The following is a 19084-nucleotide window of genomic DNA, read 5'->3' as shown; positions in this document are numbered from 1 at the left end:
GTATTGCTCTAACAGTCAGGAAGTTTCTCCTGATGTTCAGCCAGAATCTGGCTTCCTGTCACTTCAGCCCATTCTTCCGTGTCCTGCACTCTGGGATGATCAAGTAGAGATCCTGGCCTTCCTCTCTGTGACAACCTTTCAAGTACTTGAAGAGTGCTATCTTATCTCCCCTCAGTCTTCTCTTCTCAAGGCTAAACATGCCCATTTCTTTCAGTCTCTCTTCATAGGGCTTTGTTTCCAGTCCCCTGATCATCTTTGTTGCCCTCTTCTGAACCCTCCCCAGCTTGTCTGCATCCTTCTTACAGTGTGGTGCCCAGAACTGGACACAGTACTCCAGATGACGCCTAACCAGTGCTGAGGAGAGGGGAACTAGTACTTCCCGGTGGAAGCTATGCTTCTATTAATGCAGCCCAAAAGAGCATTGGCCTTTTTTGCAGCCACATCACATTGTTGGCTCATATTGAGCTTGTGGTCGACAACAATTCCAAGATCTTTCTCGCTTGTAGTGTTGTTGAGCCACGTATCCCCCATCTTGTAACTGTGCATTTGGTTTCTTTTTCCTAGGTGCAGAACTTGGCATTTATCCCTATGAAATGTCATTCTGTTGTTTTCTGCCCAGCGCTCCAGTCTATCCAGATCACTTTGAATTTTTTTTATGTCTTCCAGAGTATTAGCTATCCTGCCCAATTTCATGTAATCTGCAAATTTGATCAGCATTCCCTGCCCTTCCTCCTCCAAGTCATTAATACAAATGCTGAAGAGCACTGGGCCCAGGACTGAGCCCTGCGGTACCCCACTCGTTACCTCTCCCCAGTTTGAGAAGGTCCCATTGATAAGCACTCTTTGAGTCCGATTCTGTAGCCAACTGTGGATCCACCGGAACATTGTTTTATCTAGCCCACTTTGAGCTAGTTTGCTCATCAGGATATCATGGGGCACTTTGTCGAAAGCTTTGCTGAAGTCGAGGTATATGATGTCTACAGCATTCCCACGGTCTACAAGGGAGGTTACTTGATCAAAAAATGAGATCAGATTTGTCTGGCAGGACTTGTTTTTGACAAATCCATTATGTCTTCGAGTAAAAACGGCATTGTTTTCAAGGTGCTTGCAGATGGATTGCTTTATCATCTGCTCCAGAATTTTCCCTGGGATTGATGTCAGACTGATTGGTCTGTAGTTCCCAGGTTCCTCCTTTTTGCCCTTTTTGAAGATAGGGACAACATTAGCCCTCCTCCAGTCATCTGGCACTTCTCCCATCCTCCATGATTTCTCAAAGAGAATAGACAGTGGTTCTGAAAGTTCTTCTGCCAGTTCCTTTATTACTCTAGGGTGCAGTTCATCTGGCCCTGGAGATGTGAACTCATTCAAAGTCATTAGGTGTTCCTCGACCATATGCCTATCAATCTCAAGCTGCAATCCTGCCCCTTCGGCCTACACTTCGCCTTTGCCAGGAGGGTCATAGACCCTCTTTTGGGAGAAGACTGAGCCAAAGTAGGAATTGAGCACCTCTGCCTTGTCTTTGTCATCTGTTATCGTTTTGCCATCCTTATTTAATAGCTGAACAACCATTTCTTTCCTCTGCCTTTTACTATGCACATAGCTGAAGAAAGGCTTTTTGTTGTTTTTAGCATCCCTCGCTAACCTCAGCTCGTTCTCAGCTTTAGCCTTCCTGACGCCATCCCTGCAATTCTGGGCTACCTGCCTGTACTCTTCCTTTGTTACTTGGCCTTCTTTCCACTTCCTATATGTGTCCTTTTTTGTTTTCAGGTCATCCCTAAGCTTTTTGTGAAGCCACATTGGCTTCTTCTGTTGTCTTCCACCTTTTCTTCTTCTTGGAATTGTTTGTGATTGTGCCTTGAGAATTTCCTTTTTTTAAAGCTCCCACCCATCTTGGACTCCTTTTCTCGTTAGCGTCGCTTGCCATGGGACCTTACTGATCATTGTTCTGAGTTTATTAAAATCAGCTTTCCTAAAATCCAGGGTACGCGTTTGGCTACACTCAGCTTTTGCTTCCCTTAGAACCAAGAACTCAAGTATAACATGGTCGCTTTCCCCCAGAGTTCCTGTAACTGCTACTTTACCCACTAAATCAGCTCTGTTGGTTAGGATCAAGTCAAGGATAGCCGATCCTCTAGTTCCTTCCTCTACTTTCTGTAGGAGGAAGTTATCCGCCACACAAGTCAGGAATGTCCTGGAGGGGCCATGATTCTTTTAGAATTCTTTAATTCTAAAGAATTAAAGCTACTCTTTAGGCGGTGTACAATACAAATAACAACACAAAATACAACATAATTCACTAAACAAAACAACATTGCTCTAAAAACAACAACCCTAACCAACTCCAAATGTCTGCCTGAACAGCCAGGTTTTCAAAGCCCAGCAGAAGCTCATCAAAGAATTACACCCTTAAGTGATGTACAAAAATGTCATAACCCAGAAGCACAACTTGCAATTCAAGGATAAAGATGCATTAGGGAAGGAAGGCGAATGAAAGGGGAGAAGGGTCAGGCAGGATAATCCAAGGTGAACAAATACATTTTAAGGAGGTGTGTGAATATACAAAACAGGAAGAAAATCAGGTGGAAGGGCACCCCAGTGATCAGGCTGCATAGGAAATGACATGAGCAGGGGAGAGAGAAGGTGGCCTTAAGGTGAACAGGAAGACTGGCATCTGTAGAGAATGATCCAAGGAGGGATGCATAGAGAAAGTAGAGAAGATATGTCTAGGGAGGTAAGAGCATGGAGATGTTAGAAAGAAATGAAATTGATGCCCAGCTAACGGTGTTCCTAACGCAAGGGAGCAGTATCCTATACGGCTGCTATTGCCTCCACTGGTTCCGTTGCACTGCCAGTGCAACAGGAACTAGCGCTTCTGAAAGCAACTCTGGAAACGAGTGGAAACTCTTGTTTCTGGAACTGGACAGGTCAGTGGAGCTCCTCTCATGGAGCTCCACTGATCTGCCCTGTTCCGGAAACAAGCGTTCCCACTCTTCCCAGGTGCTTCAGGATCCACTTGCTTCCTGTTGTGCTAGCGGGAATATTGCCTAGGATCTTAAAAGTAATTATCTGAAATGGCCCTGAATGGCAAGGAAGGATGCTCCATCTCCTTGCCACTGCTTCTTCCCTCCAAGTTATGTTTCTGGGGCTTTCAGAACATGCCATGAGACTGAGGTGAATCGAGCAGCCCCTCCTTGTATTGGACACTGTGTTCATTGGTACGTTGGTGTCCCTGGTTCAGAACAGATGTTTGCAAGTGGAACACAAATTATGTTTAGAACGTTTTCATTGTGTGAGTTCTGTTTTACAAAATACATATGTTCTTTCTAAACTTACGTACGAATGATGCTCATGCTTCAACTTTGCACTCAAGTTAAAAGGTGCAGCAGGGGAGAAGAATGGAAGAAAGTCTATGGCAACTTGGTGTATTCTTCCATCCCACCCCTTTCCAGGTAGTGAATTTTTCATACAACAAGATTCCAGAAATGCGAGATCTTTCTGCCTACCAGTCACTTACAAAACTCATACTGGACAGTATCCTTTTTTTTTTGGAGAATGGAGCTTCTAGAGAGAAGGAGAATAACATAGAAGTCCCTTAAACAAATATTGGATCTGTGTTCCATAAGCTAGTTTGGCCCTGAAATCAATTTAATATTGATTCTAACCTCTAATCCTAGCCAGAGGGTTGGAGTGTGATTTCTAAGTGTGTTTTAAAATATATATATAAAAAATGTGGATTGCCATGCTAAATGTCCATGTCTGGTTTAAGTCTTTTAAAATCCAGCTTTGATCAGCAGTTTCAAAAGGCAATTGAGATTGTACCATCCTTATTGTACATTTTCAGTACAAGAGGATGGTGATGAGTTGATCTGTATCTTCTTTGAATTACCTGGATGGTGGGGTTGATCACAGCGAGAGGTTCCCTTGGGAGATATTGCTGTGTCCCAACAGAAGAAAGTTGTATATGCAGAAAGGGAGGTGACATAGCTCAGTGGTAGAGCACAATCTTTGCATGCAGAAAGTCTTAGTTTCGATCCCTGGCTTCTCTGGGCAGGCATAGGAAAGAATCCTGGAGAGCCGCTGTCAGTCAGTGGGGTTGTTCAGATGATCAGTGGGGAAAACAGTGCTGCGTTGGTTGTTGGTGCAGCCATGGTGACTTTTCACCCACCCTACAACCCCTACTTCAAGCCATGGGTTGTAGCGTGGGTGAAAAGTCACCATGGCTGTGCCATGCTCTGGGTTCAGACAACACGGCACCCTGTGGTGCGGCACAGGTAATTAGGGTAATCCCAGTCACGCAGCTGGCATGCATAAGGGCGGGGGAAATAACCAGCGCTGCGTTGTTTCCCCCACTGATTGTCTGAGCCCGGTCAGTGTCTACAGTACTGGGCTGGATGGACCAATGGTCTGATTCAGTATAAGGCAGCTTCTACTTTCAGAGAGATTTCCCTGCCTTGGTGGCAATTCTTCCAAATAGGGAGTCTTGAGTTGGGGGTTTCAAACTCATTGGCCCTGTTCACACATATGGCCAACTCATCGGTTTAAAAGCTGGTGGGTTGTCGTGCATGAGTGAAAGAGAGTGGCAGTGTGCCTGCTCTCTCCTGCTCGTGCACAACAATCCATCGTTTTTTAAACCACTGGGTTGTCATTATGTGCAAACCAGGTCAGTGTCTATTCCAATCTGCTGCAAATTGCTTTTCACATAGTTGCTCTTGGACATTGTGATGATGGACAGATGGGAAATGGGTTTTAGGGCATGTAGCCAAAAAAAGAGGGGGGTGAACTGTAGAGGAAACTCATATTAACATGTAAAACATGAGTGCTTCTAATTTCAAGATGAGGAGTGTTAAGGGTCTGTGATCCATGCCTGTCAAGGAAATGCACATCTTCCAGAGGGACGGTGGCCCTGAGTCATTCTCCCAAGAGTCTCGGATGAAACAGATAAACAAGCCAGCCAGTCTCTCTGCACCACCTGGATACAAGCAGTGTCTGCTTTAACTCTTGCTTTCCTGATTTTTTTAAAATTTCCCATGTTATCAGTAATATATAAATATTTAAAAGTTTTGGTAAATTGGTAACTTGGTGAAGATATACACAGTCTCCTACAAAACCTTGTCAATCAATTGGTAAACGTTTTGGTTGTTAATACACTGTTCTCATACAATCAAAATATTTATGAATGGTAAGAACAATTAAAAGAGCTTTTAACTCATCATGAATGCGTTGATTGTGGAAGGTTTGAGTTTAACTTTTCTACTGCGCATTTGAATGATCAGAGAAAACCCCTTTTGTTGGATTTTTAAGTTTTACCAAACGTCCCCACATCCCTTCCTTATCAGCAATTCTCATATCATATATACCTATCTCCCAATAAAATGACTACAGTGATCTTATCCTCTCAAACTTCTTAACAATTATTCCACATCTGGCTAGTCTTCCTATTTTTATTACTTTATCGTCCTTCCAATTCTTTAATTATTCATTAGTTTAATCCAACTCATCACTCCTAAAGAAAGATCTTTAATTTTTAAAAAATCAATTAAGCAATTAAAAATTATTTAAGTATGTCTTTCTTCCCTATTCTTCATCCAGTAGGTTAAATTCACACATTTAAATAGGGCCCAACAGTTAATTTCCCAATTGATAACTTTTGGTACTTCTCTCCCCACCTCAGACCTTGAGCTAACAATGTTTTCTCTGTCATTAACAGATAATAGTTTATTCATTGTTTGAGTCTGATCCTGTTCCTTCCAAATACTCCAAAAAGTTTCTTATAGGTTCTAATGGAATATCTGTTCTTGTTATCTCTTTCATTTTCCTCAGTATTTATAACCAAAGCTTCTCTATAACTGGGCAGTTCCACTTATATGTAGCATATTTGAGTTTTGACATTTACACCACCAATATTCTGTGGATACACTGGAATATATCTGCTGGGCAGAGCATTCCAACAAGGATGGGAGAGGGAGAATCGAAAGCCCTGCCAGGCTTACACTGGCGGGGTGGAAGTTGGCAGGGCAGAAGCTGGAGGGGTGGCTAGAGGAAAATAAGCATGGCAGTTCCATGGGTAGTGTACTTTTCCCCCTATTGTGCTATTGCACTCGTGTTCTATTATGGGTTTCCCATGGGCAGCTGGTTGGCCACTGTGTGAACAGAACGTTGGACTAGGTGGACCCTTGGTCTGATCGAGCAGGGTTCTTCTTATGTCCTTCCACACACCTACCCCATTCTGGGGGAGTAATGGGGGAACAAAAGGGCTTTAGATCCTGTGGATCCAAAGCCTCCCCCAATCTACCCCTGGCATGCCCCCCTTTTTTGCTGCTACCACCCATGGAGCACCAGTGCCAGAGCAGCAAGGGCAATAGAGGGTTCTGTGCCCGCAACAAGGAGGCTTGTGAAGGGAGTTCACCCTCTCCTTCATGATCTCAGATGCAGCGTTCATCACGTTTTGCTGCCGGAGGTGGAACAGCAAATGGCACCCCTTCCCCCAGAGTCAAGGTGCAGAATATCCAAGGGCAGTCGAGTTGTTTTGGCACCTGAGGCAGAAAATTCCACAATTGCCTCTTCCTCTCCCTGACAGTAAAAATATAATAAATGAAATAACAAATTTGCTGCCCTTTCATATCACCAAAATAAAGTTGCTTGAGACACCCACCTTGTTATGCCTAATGGTAGTGCTGGCCCTGATCATGACCTCAAATACAGTGGTCATTTAGGCCCTGATGATGTCATCATGGCTGTACTGGTTGCTGGGATCTCTGCAGGCTAGCCTGTCTCTAGTCTCTCTCTCTCTCACTCACGCATACGCTCACAGACGCTTCCATTGCCATGTAGTCTCCCAGCAGGCAGTGGCTTCCGGATCAGGTCTGTGGGCTCCCGTCCACTGTCTTACTCCTTGATTGATGGTGGAGACCTTTCAGTGTTCCCTTCCCATACAGATACAGCCTCCTATTTCAGACTGCAGGTTCTGCTCCAGGTAGAAGTAGGTGCTGTGCAAGAGCCTGGACTGCTGAGTGCAGGGAGTTCTTGCCTTCCTAGGTCAGGGGTGGGCAGAAGGTAGATCTCCAGATGTTTGGGACTTCAGTTCCCAGAATCTCCTGCCAACATGGCCAAAGATCAGGAATGCTGGGAATTCAAAACATCTGGAGAAGTGCTTTTTGCCCACCCCTGTCCTAGGCTATGTTAGGCTGGGCATGGTGGTACGGTCGTTTGGCTTGCCTCCCACTGGCTGCATCATGGTAAATACAGCTGCCTTCTTCAGGCTCCTGGTCCGCAGAGGCAGCTCCTGATGCTTTCACCCCTTACTGCTACATGTACCCTTGGCAATGGTAGAACTGAGCCTGTGTGTCCACCTCCCCCAACCTGGTGCCCTCCAGATGTGTTGGACTGCAACTCCCAGCAGCCCCAGCAAGTATGGCCAGTAGTCGGGAATGCTGAGAGCTGTAGTCCAAAACATCTGGAGAGCACCAGGTCGGGGAAGGCAGCTGCAAGCGTTTAAAGAAAAAGAAAATGGCAAACCCAAGTAGGGCTTTCTCTAAGAATGGAAGAAAGGCCTTGTTGGAGCAGACCAAAGTGGTTTCATCTAGTCCAGCTCCCTGTTTCCAATGTGGGGAGGAGGGCAGATTTTTCTGGAAGGCTGACATCAGCATATGAAAGGAAGAGCCCTCCCCTGCTGTTTGTCCCCTAGCAGGTGGTATTCTTGCTGTTACTGCTCTTTTGCAATCCAAATGTGGACACTCCTTTCCCAGGACGCATAGCCTACCTTTGCTTTGCCCCCAGAGTTATTCGTTCTCCTGCCAGCTTAGCAAGTAGTGGAACCTAATGTCATGCTTGGCAGATTCTATTTCAGACAGTTTTTAGCTCGACGATAGAGAGCTCAGTTCCGAGCGTTCAGGGTTTCATTATTTGCCTGTTTCACAAGGTTTTCAGCTGACATGGTTCTTGTCAGCTTGTGGCCTAGCAGCTCACTCCCATTGCAATTATAATTTCCCATTGTAGAAGAAAATAATGTGACAGGAATGAAATGGGGGCCAAGGCTGATTATTGCTCATCTGACTAGAAAGAGGGCATTAAAAAATGGCTTTGAATGCAAGCACTTCACTATCTCTACTTTGCTCATTTGTATTGTTTCCAGCAATGTGGCAAAATCAGCAACGACATGTGCAAAACGACGGAGATTTGAACTAGCCAAGCTATGAAATGACTCCATGCACCCTCACTTTCCAGTTCCAAATGGAAAAGCTTCATCTGAGTAATAGGACCATGCTGAAGAGAGAGGTGTAGAGATAGAAAACAACTAGAATTATATCTGGTTGGCACTTCAGATATTGAATGGAAAGCCATCCTTGGCCATGATGTTCTATGACTGCCTTCCTCAAACTGGTGCCTTCCAGACATTTTGGACTACAACTCCCATCAGCCCCACCCTGCAAGGCCAATGGTCAGGAATGACGGGAGCTGTAATCCAAAGCATCTGGAAGCCACCAGGTTTGGGGAGGCTGCTCTGTGAACATCAGCAGAGGTGTTGATCTGTCCTTGTGCTAACCAACCCCACTTCCTCTAATAGTGGACTTGGTTCCCTGCTGCTGACCATAATGGCTGAAAGGGGGAACATGAAGGATGTGTACTGGCATGCTGTTGGAAGCCTTGCAGGAGCACAAAAGCTATCATTAAAAATCACCTAAGGGAGGCAACATCCATCCAAAAACAAAACACAATGAGGACTGTGGAATGTTGAGTTTCATGTGGAAAAGTAAAATGGGACATCAAGTGTTGGAGGATTATTTGAGCTCTTCACTGCTTAGAGTATCTCAGAGAAAGGCACAGCTGGCTTGGTGGGACCAGTCGGGGTGAGATTATGCGGCAGCATTTGTTGCAGGTTCCACATTTATATTGGAGGTGCCAATGCAGATTGTGTTGGAGCAGGACATCCTTGAGGAGGGGTTCCTCCATCTCCACTCCTCTGGGAGCCTTATTGACAGGGGTGACACATCGCTCAAAATGGCTGTTTGCTACCAACAGTACAACTTTGAATGTATTGGGAGCGCTCAGTTTGAAATTTGGAACAGGAATGCAGAGTTTTGACCTATATAACCTTACCCAGAAACAGCCCTAGTGTGAGGCTAGGCAGGGCAAGATAGCTGCCTCCTATAGCAACGGACTGCAGTGCCATGAGGGGTCGAAGAATAGCAGCCAGATGTGCCCCATGGAAGTGCCCTTGCATAGCCCTCATTCATCTCAATTAGCTTTGTGCAGGAGAACATCCCTGTGGACTGTTAACTGGTGTGTGTGTGTGTGTCAGTGTCTGTCAGTGTGTCAGTCAGTCAGTTGGAGTGGGGAATCTCCACCTCAGGCACCAAAATAACTTAGGCCATCAATGATGTTGATTTCCCGCTGAGACACACCCACCCACACCCCTCTGTGCCATGCCAAACCCGCTGAGCAAGAGATATCTAGGTAAAACAATTATTTTGTAACCTGCAAATGAGCCAACGCACGGACACCTTTTTCAGAAGAGGCATTGCTGAGCTGACAGGAGCAAAATGTCTCCTGCTCTACTTCTGGAGGCTGCAGTGCAGATTGGGGAGGTCATTAAGGGTTTCCTTGACAGGTGTACATATGCGCAGCATGCACACAGTCGCACCTGACAGGATTATAAACCTGTCTCAGAGGCGTTGCCTCAAAGCCAGGAAGGATACATCCTCCTTAGGCTCTGATACCTGACGAAGCATTTACAGTGGGCCATTAATACTCCCCAAATTGGTTTGTTACCACTGCTGACTGAATTCCCACACTTTATTGATAACCTCACTTCACATTTAAAATCCCTCTGGATTTCAACAGGCTGGTGTTTCTGCTCTAGTGATATCGTTCCGATTCTCAGTGCAGTCTTGTTACAATGAGAACAGTGGGAAGTATTCTTTTTCTTCTTTTGGACAAATAGAGAGTGAATCCAGATTGGATCATGGATACCAAGCCCCTCAGATCCCTGTCACAGCTAATGTTTAACAAGGGCCATATTTTGAAATGAGCAAGGGTTGGCGGACCAGCACGGATGGCTCTGCCCACAGAATCATTCCTGCACAAATCAAAACGGAGGCAGAGGGTGCTTTAACCCAGGGGTGGGCAGAGAGCAGATTTCCAGAAGTTTGGGACACCAACCCAGAAGCCCCTGCCAGCATGGCCAATGGTCAGGAATACTAGGAGGTGAAGTCCAAACATCTGGAGACCCACTTTCTGCCTACCCCTTGCTTTAATCCATTCTTCCCTGTTGTGAAAAGCGGCAGAGGCTTTGACAAGGCCCTCCCTTTAGTACGCATGGGCAAAGGGCTCTCTAAAGCATTCCTCTGCAATGTGAAACTTGGTAAAGGCTTTGGCAGACACTCCCCCCACCACCCTTTTATTATAAAGCTCCGTCACCAGCATCAGGACACCGGCAAAGGGCTCTTCAACCCTACTCATGTGGTTTGGTGCAGCCATTCCCCAGTCAGATGTGCTCCCAATGTATAGCTAGCTGAAGGATTATGGGAATTGTAGTCAGCACTGCAGGAGGGCACCAGATTGCAGAAAGCTGGTTTGCTGGGTGCAGTGCTGGCCTAAGATAGAGCAGAGCTGAAGACTCAGCCAGGGATGAAACAGACCGACTGGGCTCAAGACACTGGCTGCCCCCAAGCAAAAAGTCCAAGCGGTGCACCTAGGGATGAATTAATCAGTCTGTTTAGCTCAGAAACACCTTCTAATTTGGGGAAATTAGCTCACACTTTCTCTTCAGATCCCAAACAAAACAAAGCTTTAGAGCAGGAGTGGGCAACTTCAGTGGGTCAGGGGCCACTTTCTCCCTCTGCCACCACAAGCCACACTCCTGCTATCATCTCTCAGATTTTTAGCAGCAAGCTGCAACAGAGTGGTAGAAAGGCCACACTTAGCTTGTTTTCAAGCTAAATTTGCCTTTTTTACGGCTCTGTAGCAGCTTGCTGCTGAAAGTCGTCCGCATGTGCCCGCGTATTGTCCACCCCTCTGTGAGGGCGACATTCAATAAATCCTTAACAGTGAGTCGGCACGTTGGAAAATCCTCTTTACCCAGACTTCCTTGCTGTGCTGTGCTGTGCTGTGCTCTTGATCATTAGCTATTGTGCAGTGCAATTCTATTCCTTAAGTCTAATGCCGATGTACAGACAATGACATGAGAGAGATTCGAGGCCTAGAGAAGTGCCACAGCCTGACATATCTGAGCCTGGCGAACAACAAGATCACAGCCATCACTGGCCTGAAAAACCTACCAATCAAAACCCTCTGCCTGGTGAGTTTGTATTATTTCTCTGAGAAACTCTTACCTTGAAGGACTCCTCGAAATGAGCTCTGCAGCTGCCAGCAGCACCCCAGAGCAAAGAGTGAGTATCCTCAGAGATGTGGATTTTCTGTACAAACGGATCTATGTTTAATGAATGTCTATGCTGGTTTCCCAGTTGCGCTGACAAAGAGAACAAGAGGCAACTTGACAATATATCCAAGAGCAGTAACTTACCCTAGGCACGCTTACTTGAGGTAGGTACTGTTGACCTCAGTGGGGTATACTTGCAAGCCAGTAGGTATAGGGTTGGGCTTTGAGTCTTTTAAAACATTGTTTACTGCTTACTGATATAGCACAATTGATGGATATGGTGCTTTACAGTGTGTAATCCAGCAAACAAAGCAAGCCTGATACCAGGGCACAGTACCTTCAGATAGCTGCCAGGGACACAGCAAATGGCAAGACCCACTGGTGCCTGTCTGGTCTCAAGAGGATTGAGGCTTCAGCTGCCACGGTTCAGCTGATAGTTGCCATTTTCAGCACTCTTCACCATTGACCATGCTGGCTGAGGCTGGTGCAGGTCAAAGTCCAACATTTCTAAAGGGCAGCAGGTTGAGGAAGGCTGGTTGAGGGGAAGACATTCTGAACACTAGTGGAGGTTTTGTGGCTGCCACCATTTTGTTTTTCCCAGAATGCCCCAGGCCAGTGGGACATTTTGTGGGGGACCCCCACCACTCTGCTATGCAACAAGGTAATCCTGTTCAAAGTTGTTTTTTAGATATGTGTTCCCTCTGTGTATACTGTCTGTTGTACGTTTTAAGTTTTTAAATTTTGCATATTGTATTTTTAATGTTTTTAATCTTTGTAAACTGCCCAGAGAGCTTCAGCTATGGGGCAATATAGAAGTGTAATAGATCATCATCATCATCATCATCCCCCTCCCCACAAACCATAGGAATGGGCCCACCAGAGGGCACTTTGCCAAGGATCCTTGAAACAAACCTGAAGCAAACAAAAAGACATTTTTCATATGCACAGGAGGTTCATCAGCAAAATAAAAATAAAGCTGCTGCCCTGAGGAGTTTGCAATATCAACATTAGGGGACCAAGGCAAGGGTGACAAACAGAAAGGAAGAACTGGGAAGCCTCAAGGGCTTCATGTATCATGGTTCAGGACCCTTACCCCTAGTCCTAAGTGAGCAAAGCCCCTGAGTTGACAGAAGAGGGAGAGAGCTTGGCCGCAGAAGGGCATCACAAGGTTTCTCCTTCTTTAGAACCTAGTTACCCAGGAAGGCCCCAGGAACCAACCCTCCTATGTCTGGAGGAAGTCACTGCCATCCTCAGATTCTGAGGGCTTCAGCCATATCACCACGCCCACAGCCACCACCATGTTGCCACAGTCTGAAGCTGCTGAAACAGACCAGGCCCCTTTAAGAGAGAACTCCTCAGTCAATATGAAGGTGTGACTAACCATCCTAAAGGAAGCCTGAACTATACTTAAGGATCATTCATGACCTGCTGTTTGTTGGAGCAACATATGGGCAGGCTTGTCTGGCTTCCAGACCAAGCATCACTTGGTGCTGTCCTTTGTGTTCCTGCCCCTATGGGGAACCTGACTTCTGCTTGATTGGCATCCAGTTGAACCTGGCTTGCCCTAAGATCTCAATGTGCATCATATCCATAGTGGACATCCTGTAACCCGGACCTCACAGTGCCCAGTGCTGCTGGGCCCTGACTGCGACAAGGTTCACTGGCTGAAACAGAACAACATGGACGCAAATGCAGTTATGTGCTTGCTTTGGCTTTGGTTCATTGGCTATATAAGGACTAAGGCTTAAGTGAAGAGGTGTGTTTTGGAGAAACTTTTGATGGAAGAGAGATGGTACCACCATGTAGTCGTTCAGGGTGGTGATGGTTACAGGCATAAGGGGCAGCAAGGGAAAATAAGACTTTAAGACTTATAAAAAGTCGCCTATAGGTCTAGTGAATTCAGTGTTGTTTTTCTCTGCCCTATCTGTTTTTCAGTATAGGAGCACACATACAGAGAATGTTCAGACATGATTGATTCTGTAGTTAAGCCATGAAAGGTGACTGCGTATCTGAGCATCATTTAGGGTCACACAAGCTGGTCCTGTATCAATGCAGTAATTAGATTTCTAAGTGGAGATGCTACAGTTTGCTGGATTCAGGCTCAGGACTCAGCTTTGGGGTCTTGATACTGCTTTCCATAAAATCCGAGCCTAAAAAGACTTCCTGGGCTTACAGCTGATTTGAAGGACTGCACCCAGGAAACCTGCTGCTTGAAGGTAAACCCCACTGCAGGGGATCCTCTTGCCCCTGTGGAGGGTTGCCCCTTTCAAGAGCAGTTTTCCCAAGTGCAGCCTTGGAAAGCAGCTCCAATGCAAATGGATGGAGAGAGAATTGTCTCTCCTTCTGTTTGCATAGGGCTGCTTTCCAGGGCTGCATCCAGAAAAACTGCTGCTGGGAGGCAGGGGTCATATTCTGGGTGTCAGATTATAACCCCTGCACTTGATACTACTCTTGATCTTAGCCAAAGGCTGAGAAGCAAATGATCTGAGTCTTTTTTTCCACCCCCTTTTTAAATAACTCGGGTAATTTCCAAGTTAATCCAAGGTGAGCAGGGGAGACCTCACCCATCTCTAATTCTAAGACTTCAGTCCTAAACATGAAAATAAGACCCATTGAACTCTGTGATTTCTGAGTAAACATGCTTAGGATTGCACTGCATGAAGAACGTTGAAATCTTTGATGCTAGCCCCCTGTACAAATGTCATAAGTTGTTGTCAGCAGGACAGCTTTTGCAAACCTGTCACGTTACTAATGCACCTAATTTGCCATCAATATTGTAACATAGAGAGGTATTTGGTGGTGGTGGTGGTGACACCTTTCGTCATGACTGGCCCAAGTGCCCTAATATCTCAGAGGAGCATGGCAGACAGAAGGGTCTCTCATTGACTGAGCTGCTCTTATCCTACAGAGGGGCAGAACTGGTAGAAAGACCAAGGAAAGGAAGATTAGAAGAAGGAGAGCTGAGGAAAGGGGTTGGCTGGGGGCTGAGAAGACATCAAGCCTAGTGAACCTGGAAGTCTAGGGAGATAAGTTTGTAAGAGAGAGTGGTCTAGAGAACAGGATGGGGAGGGGGAGCTGCACAAGATCAGAGGCTTCAAAGCTGAGCTGAGCCAAATGCACATATTGATTTGACATAACAGCGCAATCTCTGGCTGCAAACCTATCCTAGAACTGATGATGGATGCTGAAAAGCAGGATGGACTCAGGCATGGAAGGGACAACTCCCAAGCCAGACTTCTCTCCCCTCCCATATTCTTATTTTTTGTGTTTTGGACCCCTCTTGGCAAAGCTGCCAGCCAGCTGTGGATTCTTCTCACACAGCAGCCACACAAGGAACAAGCCAGAGGCAAGAAAGCCACCTTGCCATTAATAGCCTGATTAAACATTTAAAAACCAGGGGGAAATGTCAAGGGCAAACCAGCCAGCCAAAATTACAAAAAAGGTCCTCCTGACATCTCTTCTTCCTAAATATTTATTAGCAGAATCTGAAGGTCCCAGGAGGTTTTTCTGCAAAATGGAAGAGAAATGTGGCGGGCAAGGTTATAGTTGCATAAGAGCGGAGGGGTGAGCTTTTCTGCATTGAGAGTAATAATAATGAATGTATTGGTTGCATCACTAACTATGTGGAACTTTTGCAAGACTGAATAGAGCAAGATCTAAGCTGAAAGCTTGGTCCAGTCATCTGGCCGGTGCAGGCTCTGCAGGGTCAACTGACTGACAACTGCCTCATAAAGAGTATAGCTATGAGTGGCACACGGGGGGTTGCTACAACTTGGAGTTGCAATAACTGCATGATCACTGTCCGGTAATTAGGCTCCTCGCCAGTGGGGTTTTATTCCTTGGAAACTGTCACCTTCCCTTTCTGTGGCCTTCCCCAGCTATTTTTCCTCTTTCTTCTGCCCCAAACTGTCCTGCACCATTTGGGTTGGAACCACTGATAAAATTTTAGATGCAGTCACAGAATTGACAGGACAAGATGGAGGATGAAAAGAATCTGCAGGACCAGGGCTTCACTCAACCCTCGCATTACCCCAGGAATTCAAGCTTTGGATTTGACTAATACTTGAAAAACCAGATTTGGGGGGTGGAGAATCAAGAGGGAACTGAGAAGCAGAGAAGACAAAGAGGAAAAGATAAAATGTGATCAAACCTAGAATCTTAAATTAAACGAATTGCAGCACATGAAACGAGATAGCAAACCTTTCCTATCCTCTGGTTAAAAATAATCCTTGTGGAGTTATTAATTCACGACACCTTTGGTGCCATGCTGGCATCCATCTGTGAAAAATGTTGCCCACAGGGAAGGTGGAAAATAAGCATCTTTCCATGAAGTATTTTCCATCCAGAAATATTTACACTCTGCAGAGCTATTCTAATGCTGTAGCTAAAAGAATGAGCTACATATCGGGGGGAATGAGCTACAGGAAGTCCCTGTAAGGTGGCCTTAGGCAAGCCATTCTCTCATCCTCACATCTGCAACATAAGAATAATGATACTGACCTACCTTACAGGGTGGTTGCAAGGATAATAGGACAATCATGATGTGAAGTGATTTGAACATTCAGAAGTGTTGTGTATATGCTAACTGTCATTATTGACCCAGTTCACACGACACGCCAGGCTCATTGGGGGTTGTGCTGAGCAACATTTTGAATATGCAGTTAAATAACCCTCGCATAATCCTCGGTTTGTTGCAGGGTTATGTGAGGGCTTTTAACCCTCAAATAACACTTGGTGGACAGGTCTGCATCACACAGAAAAACCTCCCCCCACACCACCACCATTTGCATATTCAAAATGGCACCAGGCAGGCACACACCATGGCTCATCGTGGATTAAGCCACCTCCTATGAGCCCTGCGTGTCATGTGAACCAGGCCAGTGTCTCTGGTCTCAATAGGTACAGTCTGCAGTGGGATGGGGAGATCAAGAGAATTTGGTGGGACTGCCTTGCGCAAGTGGACACTTGCCTTTGTGCTTGTGCAAGACATCTCTGGATTCAAGCCTCTGCTTTTCAAAGGAGTCAGCTCACAATCAAGGCCTGGTTCAGTCAACTGGAATCCAGGCCAGTGCGAGTCTTTTCTTGATGAGGAGTGGGATCGCTCCTCCTCTCTGCTTTGGGAGTCTGGCTTACTCTTCTGTTACACAAAAACTCTTTGCCAGCCCAGCTATGGCTGGGGGATTGTGGGAGTTGTAATCCAACACATCTGGAGGGGCACCAAGTTGGAGGAGGCTGACAGGGTGGGCAGAAGATAGATCTCCAGATGTTTTGAACTTCAGCTCTCCAGCTAGTGTGGCCAGTGGTTAGGAATGCTGGGAATTGAAGTCCAAAACCTCTGGAGATTTACTTTGTGCTCATCCTTGGTATAGAGAAATCGAGTGATGTTCAAGCAGGTGTGAAACAGATTTCAGGGTGTTTAGACTCAGTCATTTATCCAAGGATAATCACATTCATAATTTCTGCTCTCAAGGACTTTACAAGCTTCAAATTACTTTTGCAGAAATCAAACGAAATAGAGAAGGCTGTTGGCTTGGAAGACCTAAAAGTTTTACAGATCTTGGATTTGTCCAGCAATCGGATCAGCAGTTTGGAAGGTCTGGAAGAACATAATCTACTTGAGGAAATCAACTTAGAAGATAACCAGGTGCTACGTTGCATGTTGGATGATATTGTTTTATTGGCTCTACCCCCCTTACTAGCTCTCCTCCTGAAGTCTGTGTGATATCTTGTAACATTGCAACAAAGAAATAGTAGTCTAAGGGCCATGTTTGTCTTCTGATTGTATAGACTCTAATGATAGGGTTTTTTTCAGGATTGTACAGTTTCAGGCTATCCTTATATATTTGGGGAGGGAAAAAGTGAAGAGACCCAACCTTGAGATTTTAGGGCACATCAAGCCAGGATGAGCAAGAACCTCTAGCTTAATCTAGATCTAAATAAATTAGGAAAATCAAGCACTTTTACATCAATTAACTTGTTTTGAATAATTCCACAGCTGCTATAGTTTTATATATAAAAAACTATATATAGTTTTTATATATAAACTATATATATATAGTTTATATATAAAATATAAACTATATATATATAGTCTATATATATATATATAAACTATATATTTATAGTTTAAATATATAGTTTATATATTTATATATAAATATATATTTATACCGCCCTCAACCCCTAGAAACTTTATGCAGCCACCTCTCTAGCTTCTGAGCTGTCAGATGCCATTGGCCACAGACTTTCAAAACTGTCTTCAGAGCCTTAAGGGCTAGGAACTTGAGTTTATTTTTGAAACGTTTAAGTGTATTTCTTCAGAAGCTGAATTGTGTACCCAGTGCCGTGTTCTGTGCTTTTTCTACACTCCCACAGAACTGTGGCATCAACACAGTTTTGGTCATGGAGTGGTTCCCTACTTTTGTTTCTTTTAATGAAAGTCTTTTCCCCCCCTGCATCTTAACTAGGTGTCTGAACTGAGCGAGCTGGAATATATTGAAGCCCTGCCTCTCCTCAGAGTGTTTAATCTGTTAAACAATCCAGTGCAGGTGAGAGAGAGTCAAAGAAGGGGAAGTATAAAATGAAACTGCTATCTCAGAAAAAAAAGTGTCTAACTCCTGTGACAGCAGAGCTGGGTTGCTCCTGTGCCACATGGGAATGTTATGTGTCTTCTTTTGCATTGCTTTGCACTCCCGTAAATGCTGAGCTGTTCCAGGGGCAGGCTTTGGTTTACTTTGGATTGGGAGGAGAGCATTGGAGACCTATGGCATTTTGTAGTATTTGATTCATTTACAAATATACAAATGGAGTCAAACAGAACATAAGAACGTAAGAGCAGCTGCTGGATCAGACCACGGGTCCATCTAGTCCAGCATTCTGTTCACACAGTGGCCAATCAACTGTCAACCAGGAACCCAAAAGCAGGGCATGAGCACGACAGCGCCCTTCCACCCATGTTCCCCAGCAACTGGTGTACATAGGCGCACTTCCTCTGGTACTGAAGGTAGCACATAGCCATCAAGACTAGTAGCCATTGATAGCCTTTTTCTCCAGGAATTTGTCTAACCTTTTAAAGCCATCCAAACTGGTGGCCATCACTACTTCTTGTGGTAGCGAATTCTATAGTTTAACTATGCACTGTGTGAAGAAGTACTTCCTTTTATCCGTCCCGAATCTCCCACCAATCAGCTTCATAGGATGACTCTGAGTTCTAGTACTTTGAGAGAGGGAGAAAAAGGTCTCCCTATCCACATTCTCCACACCATGCATAATTTTGTAGACCTCTATCATGTCTCCCCTTACCTTCCTTTTTTCCAAGCTAAACATTCCCAACTGTTCTAACCTTCTCTCATAGGTGAGATGCTCCAGCCCCTTGATAATTTTATTTGCCCTTTTCTGCATCTTTTCCAGCTCTACAATATCATTTTTTGGGCATGGTGACCAGAACTGTGCACAGTATTCCAAGTGTGGTCGCACCATAGATTTGTATAGGGGTAGTATGATGTTGGCAGTTTTATTCTCAATCCCTTTTCTAATTATGCCTAACATGGAGTTTGCCTTTTTTACAGCAGCTGCACACTGGGTTGACATCATTGGGCTGTCCACCACAACCCCAAAATCTCTTTCCTGGTTGGTCACTGCTAGCTCAGATCCCATCAGGCTACACTTGAAGTTGGGATTTTTTGCCCCAACGTGCATCACTTTACA

At 45.2% G+C, this 19084-nt stretch overlaps 1 protein-coding gene across 4 annotated transcripts in view; it reads left to right on the top strand.

The window, feature by feature from the left end:
• The window catches only part of LRGUK (leucine rich repeats and guanylate kinase domain containing), a 91369-nt gene that overhangs the window by 13964 nt on the left and 58321 nt on the right, over nucleotides 1-19084 (top strand). For 3 of the 4 annotated variants that reach the window (XM_084809039.1, XM_084809040.1, XM_084809038.1), the window contains 4 exons: nucleotides 3450-3531; nucleotides 11172-11296; nucleotides 16878-17021; nucleotides 17845-17925. The exons of the other annotated variant lie outside the window; for it this stretch is intronic. In XM_084809039.1, coding sequence (XP_084665165.1) covers nucleotides 3450-3531; nucleotides 11172-11296; nucleotides 16878-17021; nucleotides 17845-17925 — 432 coding nt within the window. The remainder of the gene's footprint in view (nucleotides 1-3449; nucleotides 3532-11171; nucleotides 11297-16877; nucleotides 17022-17844; nucleotides 17926-19084) is intronic. 4 annotated transcript variants of the gene reach the window in all.

Source organism: Heloderma suspectum, chromosome 7 (assembly GCF_057233095.1).
Source record: "Heloderma suspectum isolate Gila_16-S chromosome 7, 16-S_ref, whole genome shotgun sequence".
Lineage (NCBI taxonomy): Eukaryota > Metazoa > Chordata > Lepidosauria > Squamata > Helodermatidae > Heloderma > Heloderma suspectum.
This window is presented reverse-complemented; position numbering and strand designations above follow the sequence as displayed.